The sequence below is a fragment of the Cottoperca gobio genome, chromosome 23 (assembly GCF_900634415.1).
Source record: "Cottoperca gobio chromosome 23, fCotGob3.1, whole genome shotgun sequence".
NCBI classification, from domain to species: Eukaryota; Metazoa; Chordata; class Actinopteri; order Perciformes; family Bovichtidae; genus Cottoperca; species Cottoperca gobio.
The window spans coordinates 6,788,424-6,800,436 of NC_041377.1; the positions used below are offsets into that span (position 1 = coordinate 6,788,424).

At 43.4% G+C, this 12,013-nt stretch overlaps 1 protein-coding gene across 1 annotated transcript in view; it reads left to right on the forward strand.

The window, feature by feature from the left end:
- The window catches only part of LOC115028094 (DENN domain-containing protein 5B-like), a 61,427-nt gene that overhangs the window by 46,307 nt on the left and 3,107 nt on the right, over window positions 1–12,013 (forward strand). Inside the window, 16 exon segments of the mRNA XM_029461501.1 lie at window positions 551–701; window positions 1,094–1,184; window positions 2,578–2,709; window positions 3,443–3,595; window positions 3,980–4,061; window positions 4,529–4,610; window positions 5,329–5,377; window positions 5,379–5,458; window positions 6,385–6,506; window positions 7,297–7,442; window positions 8,196–8,237; window positions 8,947–9,065; window positions 9,194–9,381; window positions 9,781–9,863; window positions 10,786–10,912; window positions 11,168–11,342. Of these exon segments, the coding sequence (XP_029317361.1) occupies window positions 551–701; window positions 1,094–1,184; window positions 2,578–2,709; window positions 3,443–3,595; window positions 3,980–4,061; window positions 4,529–4,610; window positions 5,329–5,377; window positions 5,379–5,458; window positions 6,385–6,506; window positions 7,297–7,442; window positions 8,196–8,237; window positions 8,947–9,065; window positions 9,194–9,381; window positions 9,781–9,863; window positions 10,786–10,912; window positions 11,168–11,342 (1,822 nt within the window).

Sequence of the window (12,013 nt, forward strand, 5' to 3'; positions counted from 1 at the left end):
CCTGTGGCGACTCGCTCCGGTGCCCTCGCCTCACTGCTCACTCCAGAACTGAGAGATACTGCAGCTCCCGTCTGAGGAGACAGACCCGTCAGACACAAAACCAGTTCAATGGGCAACATAACCCTACAACAAGCAGAAGGAGACAGACGGCCAATGTTGTAGTGTGTTTGATGTGTTAGGAGAAGATTAACTGAAGGACACAATGGGAAGAGAGGGTGTTTGTCGATCTTATGTCGGAGCATATTACGGCTTGCTTCATTAGGCTTTGAGAAGTGTGTGTGTGTGTGTGTGTGTGTGTTTGTCAGGTGTTTTTTCTTTTAGCTGTGTCTTTAGCTACATTCCCACAATGCATCTGAAATGAGTGCACACAATATACAGTATATGTTTCTAATTCTGGACGTCATTCCTCATACTTGCCAAGTTGCTGAGCTCTGGAAACAATTTTGATTCCTAACCAAAACTATGATTATGAAAATAATAATAAAATCAACAGCCTCTATTTCTCTATTTCTCTATTTCTCTGTCTGAATGGATTCTGTCTCCTCTAAAGCTCAGATAATTGAGCAGCGTCTGATGAAGATCGACCACACCGCCATCCACCCACACCTGCTGGACATGAAGATCGGTCAGGGCAAATACGAGCAGGGATTCTTCCCCAAACTGCAGGCCGACGTGCTCAACACAGGGCCGACGAATAACAAGTGAGTCAACTTCCACCGTGGGACTGAAATTCACACGTGAAACCTGCAGATGAAGTCGGCACGACCAACTCTTTACAGTCTGGCTGGGTTGATGTTAACAGTCAATTACCCAAGCAGGACACATCAGCAGTTCAAAGGAAATTACTTTACGTGCTTTGAAAAGAGTCTTATGTCTTCGGTACAATTTAATTCAAGCGTTTAAATGAAATTGATTTGATTATTCTACCCGTCTGCCTATCCCTCCGTCCGTCTGCAGGAACTATTCCTTTAAAGTGCATCAAACAGACTGTTCAGAGAAAGCAATGATTTGATAACTTCCTCTTGTATGTGGCTCAGAGGAAGACGGGTTCTGTGAATGTGTAAATAACTAGTGCTCATTGTTTGCACTGCAGGTGGTCTCATAGGACGGCGACAGCTCAGCGCAGGAAAGAGCGTCATAGGCATCAAACGGAGCATCTGGGCCTCGACAACGACCTGAAAGAGGTAGGAAACCCGCCTCACAACCTGCCTTCTGAATGCCCTCTCGTTATGTCGCATGTCTTTCTTTTCTTTGCGTGTCTTTTTTTTGTTTGTTCTGTAGATGCATTCCTGTTAGTTTCTGTTTGAGCTTTGTCATCCTTTTTCGAACACTTCATGTGCATGCTGCCTTCTGTTGTCTTTTCCATTGTTCTCTTTTGTTCCTGTCCTCTCCTGTCTGCTCGTGTGTGCTGTGCCTGTCGGTCGGGGGTTCGTCGTACCCCTCTTCCTCCTCCTCCTCCTCCTCCTCCTCAGCAGGTAGAGGGCTGTCTGGTCCTGCAGAACTCCATGGCGTTTTGGGAGTGGGACAAAGCGTCCCCTCCGCCTATCAAACCGCCTAAAAAATCTGCCTCCGCGTCCTGCCTGGTATGTGGAGGAGCAGCCTGTGTTGTGGACTTTCTCTTTCAGACCCCTCCACCTCTACCTCCTCCCTATACCTGACACCTTTACTGTAGGGACAGGATGTTTGCATTAGCAGTATAATCCGTCTCTGATATGGTGCAAAGAGAGTGAAGCGTAAACAGTTAGGCTAAATCAAATTACAAGCTGCATTACATGCATTGTTTTCCTGTCAATGCTCAGGTAGGCAATCTAAATCCACTACCGATACAAACTCCTACTTTATTGAGAGATTATTACTAAATGTAAATGTTATGTACTCATTTGCATATCTTTAAATACTACATGTTAACCAGCAGGCTGATGAAACACTGACACACACAGAAACATTTAGCAAGCTTAATCAGGGCGGACTAATCGCACAATAAGTTTGGTCAGGAGAAAGTATAACTTACAGTAAGCCGTGCCACATCTTTCCCCAAAAGTACTGCAATCGTGACTTCACTCTTCAGGCAAATCTACTGAAGGCAGCAATTCAATGGAAACAGATTTGATTTCAGCCTAAAATGTCGCTGTTGTAAACACAGGCGCGACAAGGTTTCTGAGCTGGACACAGAGCACATGGAATGTTCTTGTTTCAAGGAAGCACTGTGAACATTGTGAAAAGCTGTCGCACTTCATTTATGGCTTCAGTGGGAACCCATCTCACATTCCAACACACACACACACACACACACACACACACACACACACACACCCCGGCTTTTACTCCTCTCCTGTGGGACATCCATTCCTCTTAACCCACATAAATCCTTTGAAGTGTTGGATTGTCACAGCTTGTCACTTCTTTTTTTGATAAATGTTAGCGGCTAACTGTAAGCTGATAAAGCGAGCGTGTTTGAGACGTAGTGTAAACTCGCAGCAGGTTTAATGTCTCGACCAAAACGATCACTATAGTGTTCAGGTCTGATCAGAGTACATTTCCTCCAGAGCTCACTGACTGGTTCTGTTTGATCTTCAGAAATACATGCAGGAGGCCCGCAGCTTGGGAAAGAACCTTCGACAGCCCAAACTGTCTGATCTGTCTCCCGCCGTCATCGCCCAGACCAACTGGAAGTTTGTGGAGGGGCTGCTCAAGGAGTGCCGCATGAAGGTAAAAACATACAACCGCAGCATGTCCCTGCGCTTACAGATGAGCTGTGATTCATTAGTGCAGTCAGTCACTGACCTCCTGACACCCTCCTCAGTCACACACACACAGCTCTGATGTGTATCATCTCTCATGAATGATGCATGCAGAGAGACTAAATTAATTAATTCCCATCTTGCATCATGAGATGTCATAAATTCCCTCCCAAGTGTTGTGAACATCAGACTAAGAATTTCAATCTGACAGGAAAACATTTTTGGATTATTAGTTATAGCCCTCCCCTATTTAAATTGGGTCATAATTAAGATAAATGGTGCTATGAATTCCACTGGTAGTTTACTGCTAATAGACTCAACTATTGTCCAAATCATTTATAATTTCTATTGCATATTAAAATACCATTTCTTAGACTTTATAACTTCTTTATGCATTTTCTTTTCTTTGTTTTGTTTCATCTATTTTCTGGATTGTTCAGGTTTATTATAGATTTTTCCAAATAAGTGAGTTTTAACTAGAATAATAGACACTCTTTGTATCTTGGATATCTATAGTTTGAACCATGCTACCAGAGTACACTGACATTATTCAATCATTTAAAATAAAATACAATTCCAGATGTTGGGCTGTAGAACATCCAGACTATCCCTTGAAACTATATAGCTATCGGAATATTCCCCTTGCTTGTTGTAATGCTGCGTGTTTGTGCATTGGTGTTTGTGTGTGTGCATGTGTTTAGACCAAGCGTATGCTGGTGGAGAAGATGGGCCGCGAGGCGGTGGAGCTGGGCCACGGTGAGGCCAACATCACCGGACTGGAGGAGAACACACTGATCGCCAGCCTGTGTGACCTGCTGGAGAGGATCTGGAGCCACGGGCTGCAGGTCAAACAGGTCAGCACACACACACACACACACACACACACACACACACACACACACACACACACACACACACACACACACACACACACACACACACACATACACATACACATATGTGAGTTCCATACTTTCACAAACATGTGCATGTGCATTACAAATCTAATCAGATTTATGATAAAGCCGGTGTGATAGCACACACACACACACACACACACACACACACTTGTGCTGTCAGTATAAACACACTGCGGTTAATCAGGTTTGTATGACCATATTGGATATTGAGGTTATTGCCTGATAAATCCTCTTTGTGGGATTATAATCTTGCCCTTCATCAGTGAATGCGTTAGCTGTCGTTGTGTGTGTTGTGATTTTGGTTCTCTGACGTCTCAGGGGAAGTCAGCCCTGTGGTCCCACATGCTGCACTACCACACTCGAGAGGAGAAGCTGGAGCAGCAGCAGGCAGAGTCACCAGGTAACACAAACACTCTGTCTGTGCTGCATTGTCTGACACTCTATCCGCCAGGGGAGGTCATGAATTCGGTCGTGTGTGTGTGCCGGTAGGGGCCGCAAGTGATTAACAACTGCTTCAGTAGCAAAAGGCTTTTGTGGCAATCGGCTACGCTAACAACAAGCCTGACTCTGGTCTGTTGCCGGCCACATTTTGTCTTTTGTCTTGGCTCAAAGACTGACATCCTTAGAAATGTTTTAACCAGAGCATTAATTCCATTCCATGTTATGATCCACTAAAGTTAAAGTTAGGATACAAGATAAATAAACCTCTTTACTGTAAGGGAGCCGGGAGGGACCATTGAGTAAGATTTAACTTTGTGTGGGAGGGGAGAGGGAGACACACCTGGCGGAGATCTAAAGCCTACTCTGTGCACCTTTCTAGTTTCCGATTGTAACAATGGCATCATATCCTGTGTTTCTCTTCAACAGTGTCGCATGTTCCTGAGAGGAGGAAGTCCGACTGTTCCATAGCGATGCCGTCTCTACGTGTGTCTCTCATACAGGATATGAGGTACATGCTGCGATCCTCTAGTGACGGCAGGAGGACACTGTCCTGCAGAATCAGCTGCCGCAGCACACTGCTGGTTCACTATAGACAGTTGTCTTTTCATTTAACAACCGTCTGTACCTTGCATTTCTGGATTCATTAATTAGTTCCACTTGCAGAAACCTGTTTTGAATGCTCATGTGAAAACAGAAACTGCTTTGTGACACCAAAACCTGACCTCATAGTTTGTGTGCGTGCATCATCTGACCATGGCCACTATGACATACACACAGGAAACCCTGCTTCCCTAGGTGTTGAGGAAATGAAGGACTCGAGACAATTTTGTTTATACAGCCCAAAATCATCCAAATTTGCTTTAGCTTAAAGTAGGAAGATAAACCAAGAAGAAGAAACTAGTCTAGTCCTCCTTCAGAACAAATGTATAATACATATTATGTGTAGTAAGTGACAGTTTTGTGCAAAATGTAAAAGAGCTGGGAAACCTCCTCTGCACTACAGAGACCTGGAGAAGAGTGCAGACTGCACATACACACACACACTAACTGAAGTATATGCAGATACTTCAGGTTAATGGAAGTAGGGACACCAAAAGGTAAGTAACAGTAGTTCCTCACCCACCTCCCGAGAGTCACTGAACATCAGAGTGATGAGTGCGGACTTCTATTCCAGTGCGTCTGTCTTTACGAGCTTATATCTATCTTTCTTTCTTCTGTCTCCTCAGGCATATCCAGAGTATGTCGGAGATAAAGACAGACGTGGGACGAGCGAGGGGCCTGGATCCGTCTGTCCCTGGAGAAGAAGCTGCTCTCTCAACACCTCAAACAGCTGATGTGCCGACAAGCCTTAACCAAGTGAGCGCGCAATATGATCAATCCAACTCGCACACATACACTCGCTTTGTGCTTCTGATGGGGGAGATTGATTACCGTGTTCTGAGAGGCAGCTGGACTAATATCATTGCTTGTCCCAGAAGATTAGTTATTTTAAACCAATCACAACAATGTGAAAATCCCCCCCCCCCAAAAAATGTGTACTCAATCAAAGGTTTGAAGAAATACAATTTTGAGGTACTTGTATTTCTATTTCCTGCTACTTTATACTTACCTTTTACTTTGTACCTTTACCAGCTGCATCATTAGTGAGGAACACATTATGCATCAACAATTATAATCCCAGATAAATGATATATCATTCTATTTTGAGCTTTTACATTTCTACACTGTGGTAGTGCTGCTTTGACTTTAGTAAAATATCTGAGTACTTCATCCTCCACTGCATAATAGTAATTATATTCTTTTAATTCATTCATTCTTAATACAATTTGATAAATGCAGTGTTAGACGAAGTACTCTGATCCTTTACTTAAGTAAAAGTGGAAACGCCACAGTGAAGAAATACTACAAGTAAAAGTTCTTCATTCAAACTTTCACTTAAGTTTTAGCATAAAAATGTGCTAAAGTTATCACATTATTTCAGAATTACATACGTTATATTATTGGATTGTAATTACTGATGCATTAATGTGTTCATCACTTTGTTTACGACTGGGTAGTTTGTGAATTTTACCAAGGGATCAATAAAGTTGTATTTTACTATAATAAAACTAAGTGCTGTCCACTCCTGGATTAATGGGGGAAAAATTCATCCATACACAAGACTTACACACACTTATAAAGACTGTTGATGACAAGTTATTTTGGTGCCGTTGAACCTGACCTGACCTGACCTGACCTGACCTGACCTGACCTGACCTGACTGTGCTGCGCTGTGTCTACAGGAAGCTGTACAAGCGTTACGCCTTCCTGCGCTGTGAGGAGGAGAAGGAGCAGTTTCTCTTCCACCTGCTCTCCCTCAACACTGTCGACTACTTCTGCTTCACCAGCGTCTTCACCACCATCAGTGAGTTCTCCCTCGGCTGCACATGACCTCTGACCTCTATTCAATCCTAGTTAAGCTTCAAACCTCAGTTTAGATTTACACCAAACACCCTCGCATCACATTAGTCCCAGGCCGACCAGCTCTGCATATATTTCAAGTGACGGACATTTCTGCTTCAGTGGGAATGATCACAACTACTGATTTGGAAGTTAAAAACAAAGACATTTTGTGTTCACATAAACACAGTGAGCCTAATGGGTCAAAGTTGAACTCAGAAGTAGTTCTGCAATGCAGTGGATGTTGTGTTTGTGTAATGAAGTTAAAGATCATGTATTCAGAAAAGGGATGGACAAAACAATCTATACAAGATGTAGTGTGTGTGTGTGTGTGTGTGTGTGTGTGTGTGTGTGTGTGTGTGTGTGTGTGGAAGGAAACGTCTCTTCCCACTCGTTCCTCTCTGAGTTATTTAGTTAATGTGGCTGTTGGATAGATGAATGTGGATTAATGGCCGGCTGAGCTATAAGTATGAATAAACCATGAGGCTGTATGTAGAATTCTTTAAAACACAATGGAAGTTGTATTATTCAACTTACAGACCCGCTGAGCCTCTTCTACAGATAAATGCACACACTCTGCATGTCTGCAGGTGATGATTTAAAGTCTCAGTTCTTCTGTTTTCGTTCTGCTGCAGTGTGTTTGGCCTAAATCAGCATTTTCATAATTAAATTGACCCAGTTGGGTAACGAGTCGAATTAGCATGTTGTTGTTTATTCCTCTGCTCCGGCGTTGACGTGGTGTTTCGCCTTTGCAGTGATCCCGTATCGAGTCGTCATCATCCCCATCAAGAAGCTGAGCAACGCCATGACCACCTCCAACCCCTGGGTGTGTGTGTCAGGAGAGCTGGGAGACTCTGGCATCATGCAGATCCCCAAGAACTTCCTGGAGATGACCTTTGATGTGAGTAGTGTGACCTTTGACCTCTCACAAGCTGAGCAGCCGGTCGGTCCCTCTGATGTCAGTTTGGGAGACGTTTGTTTTTTTTGTGTGATCTTCCGTTTGTTATTGTTTGTTATTCGTCTCCCGGTAAAAACTTCCTGAACGTCTGGATCTTAAATTATCCGAGAAAACAAGATGAGCACACTCCCATGATGACGCTTCCAGCCCCTAACACAATGAGCCCCCAGTGAAATACTGTCACAGTTAACATCCTGAATCTCGCTTTGAATGCGACCAACCATGTAGTTGTGCTCACACACTATTATTAGAGACGTTTTGACATTCAAATTTAAGTGGATTAGATAATCTGGATAAACTGTTGGTGTGTTAACAATCTGTCTGACCATCTGACTGCTCGTGTTTCGTGTTCCCGTATCTCCGTAATTACTTCGCTGCGCACAGTGTTATCATAAGTGATGGAGAAGCGGACCGGAACATACATGAGCTTTGTAAATGAAAGTATACGCGATATAATTTGTGCATGTACAGTAATCAGAGTGCTGTTCTGTTTACAGAATATTAAACTGTTGAAATCACCCATAACTCCAGCTACGTCCTGCTGTCCTCCTCACGCTGCATGTCTGTCACATGTGATGTTTTTAATTCTGTTTGCATGATTGTTGTTGCTGTTCATTGTTTTGGTTCTGAGATCACCACACCGCCATTTTGATTGTCCATCCATTGTGTCTTAACAAGTGTCTCCATCTCCCTCAGTCTGCTTTCAGGCCTCACACGCACATCTCCGCCTTGTTCAAGGTTAGAGGCAGCCCCTGCTCCCTTTTCCTCCATGTCCCATGATCTCCGTGTGTCTTTTGTTCCTGTCGCCTGTTGTCATGCAGTCAGGCATATTTTACCAACTTTTTTCACACCCTCAAATCTAAATGTTGCTCTGTATGAAATGTCATGCCTGCACTGTAAGTATTAGCACTGCTTAAAACTACTAAGAGTTATAGGATTAAAGATGAATGTTTGATGTAGCTAAATGTTATGAGTTACTAAGTGTGGAAACTTAAGCCCAGTGCATTCTGGGATAGCATTCTTGAAAAAATTAAGGATTTATTTCAATTTACTCTCATGTCCATGGAGTCAATGACTCAAGCAGGGGGATGGATGGATGGATGGATGGATGGATGGATGGATACTTTATTAAGTTAAATTAAATATGACAAACCTCTTAATAGCACAACTATATTTAACTAACTAAAACCTAGTTTATTTCTATAGCATATATGCTTTACAAAATCATTAAAAGCATTAAATACATTTGAAAACAAATAGTTAAAGAGTCAACAGACCAGAAAAACAAGCTGGAATAGAATAAGATCCATCACAGAGATCTATTCACTTTAACTTAAAGACTTGAGGGCGCTTAAAGGCACGTTTATGTTAGCTTCAGCAGTAATACCAGGCCATTGATAAAGTAGGATTAAATATTAATGAGAATACTGTGTGTGTCTGTGTTCAGTGTCAGAACCTGGGGAAGCTGACCACGGTGCAGCTGGGTCACGATAACGCTGGCCTCCTGGCTAAGTGGCTGGTGGACTGTGTCATGGTGCGCAATGAGATCACCGGACATACCTACAGGTGAGTGCAGGCTGTGTAGGATAACTGAGCACAGCGCGGGAAAGAAAAAGAAACCGATGTAGCGCTTCGATCAATAAGACAGAAACGGGTCCATCTAACCTCCTCGGCGTTTTGTCGTCTCCGTCCAGGTTTCCATGTGGTCGGTGGCTTGGCAAGGGCGTGGACGACGGCAGCCTGGAGAGGGTCCTGATCGGGGAGCTGGTGCTACCCAGCGGAGAGGAGGATTCTGGGAGAGGCTGCCGTACACCCCCGCTGCAGCGCTCGCCATCCCAGATCAGGCGCATCAGCGTCACGGCGCTGTCTGGACGAGGATACAGTGAGTGCCTTTCAGGATTCACATGCAGCTCTGGTCACATCTACAGAAATACATGACAGCTGTAGCCGCACTCTGATTTGAAATAGTTTTTAAATTAGTTTTAACCATGACCTTTTGGTGTTCCAGTTATCTAAATGCATGCTTGTTATATTCCATGTCACATTATTAGTTTATGCTTTAACATTTACAGTTTTGTGATGACTTGTAAGGCAGATTTAATAAATCCTCGACCTGAAAGTGATGAAAATGAAACGGACTGAGTCTGTAGATACTGGAGTAAACCTGTAAAACACAACCTCCGTGTCCTGTGAGCAGTGTAATGCAACATGTTGGGTTGTTTATGAGTCGGAGATCTTCTCTGTGCTCATTTATTAATGCAGCTCTTTTTCTTGATTCCAGAACCAACTTCAGCCCAGATCCAAGAGGCCATCGGGGAGGCAGTGAACAACATCATCAAACACTTCCACAAGCCAGAGAAAGAAGTTAGTGACTGATCTCATTCTCAATAGTGTCTGAATTCCTCTGTGTGATAACGTATGAGCTCATTTTTAAGAGCTTATATCACTGCTGTTCTGTCTCTGAACCGTTCACTAAACTAAACTCATTGAATTCTCGCTGTCTTGTGTTTTAATCGGCAAAGTGCAGACTCACTGCCACAGCTGAGGAAACGCGTGTACATTTTAAGTGCCCTCTGTGAGGAGCGATGCAAGAAGAGAGCCCCCGTAAGAGGCCATGAACCACACAACACTGGTTTCATGTAGTCGGAGCATGAAATGATCCTATGAAGCCACGAGCAGCGCTGCAAAACTTCAAAATCCTGCACGACTACGTAAAGATTTGTGGCATCACCAGTTTTTGTCAGAAGCGTCGCCTCCTCTCAGATTTTCTTGTTCGTGTCAATCATGTCCAGCGTTCTACGGCTTCAAGGAGCTCCTGAAAATTCATAAGGCATATTAGCGCTAACTAGCACCGAAGTGGGAGAGACGAGACCGCAATCACTAAAATCTACTCCCAAGTAGTGGACAGCTGCAGGCTATGAACCTCAATATTTTATATTTGATCATTAAGCATTTTATGCTGGCAAGTATTAATAAGGATCCAACAAAATTGGCACTTTCATAAAAAGTATGAATACTTGTTCTGTCAGCGGGGGAAACCTGCACCTCATCAGCATGCAGATGGTGTTTGTTACCTGACAAGTCTACTTAAAGCGATATTTTTAAACTATGCATCAAATAACAATGTGAAAACAACTTGTAATGAACCTGCAGAGGATTATGAGCTTTATATAGAGTTCCAGCTCATTGTTTATCTGTCCGTAGTCAGAGAGGAGCTGGTGGAGGTTTTATCAGGTGATAAGAGATGACGTGTCCCTGAACTCACCACGCTGTTCTGTGATCTCAGAGAGGCAGCCTGACCGTCCTGCTGTGTGGAGAGAGCAGCCTGGTGTCCGCTCTGGAGCAGTTCTTCCATAACGGCTTCAAGTCGGCCCGGCTCTTCCAGAAGACTGTGTTCGTGTGGGACTTTGTGGGTGAGTGTGGAGGGACAGTGCCATCTGCTGATGACAAACTGAACTATTTAATTTGGTCCATCGCAGCTGATTTATGGGGAAATAATGTGTCGGATTGTTTTGTTTTTTTAATCAAATTTAATATATTCAGTCAGTTTATATTCATGCGTGTGGAGCTCCATCGTTTTTGTTAGTATTATTTGACAGAGTTGCTTCACTGGTAAAGCACAGTGTGGAAAGAAACATGTCCGTCCCCCCCTCTCTCTCCCTCTGCAGAGAAGGCTGTTGCTTACATGGAGTCAGCTGACCAGATGGGAGACCTTCAGGAGACCGCCGAGCCCCTGGGGATGACCTGCCAATCACTCTGTCACTACGTCAACGCCATCAACTCCACCCCCAGGAACATCGGCAAGGATGGGAAGTTCCAGCTGCTGGTCTGCCTCGGAGCCAGGTCGGTCTCAAGAGAACACTGGTCATTCACCTCCCTGAGACATGTCTGCTTTATAGTTCTGTGTATATTCACAACCAACATGGCATGGAAATATATGAAACATATTCCATATATTTTAGGAAACGTATTTCCAGACAATACGTTGCTCTTCTAGTTGTTGAAGAAATTCAGGAGAATCTCTGATATTAAACGATTAACACACAAAAAAGAGTAATGACAAATTCTCTTAGATTTATGGTCATTTATTTACAATATTTACACGAGAAGTGATGACAATGTTTAGGATGTGTTCAGCACAGACAGAAATCCCACATGATAATGCAAATAATAATAAGAGTGCGTTTATGTAACTCTTCCACTGAGGATAAGAAGCTGACTGAGAATATAAGTTTACAGGAGAGACGCACTGATTGCAATTTTCTTTACCGATTACAATATCCAATTTTTTAAAAGTCTGACCTGCCAACTCCGGATTTCTTTCTTTCTAAGATTGACAGCATACACAAACATTTCTTTCATGGAAAATTGAACTGTACATTCATCAGGGTTAACACACCTTCTTAAACATCACAGAGACTTTCCAGGCCCTAATTCTCTCAAATTCAAGAACGCATCACGGCATAGTTTGAGACCACAAGGTTAACTACGTTGCACTTTCGGGCGGTGGCGGT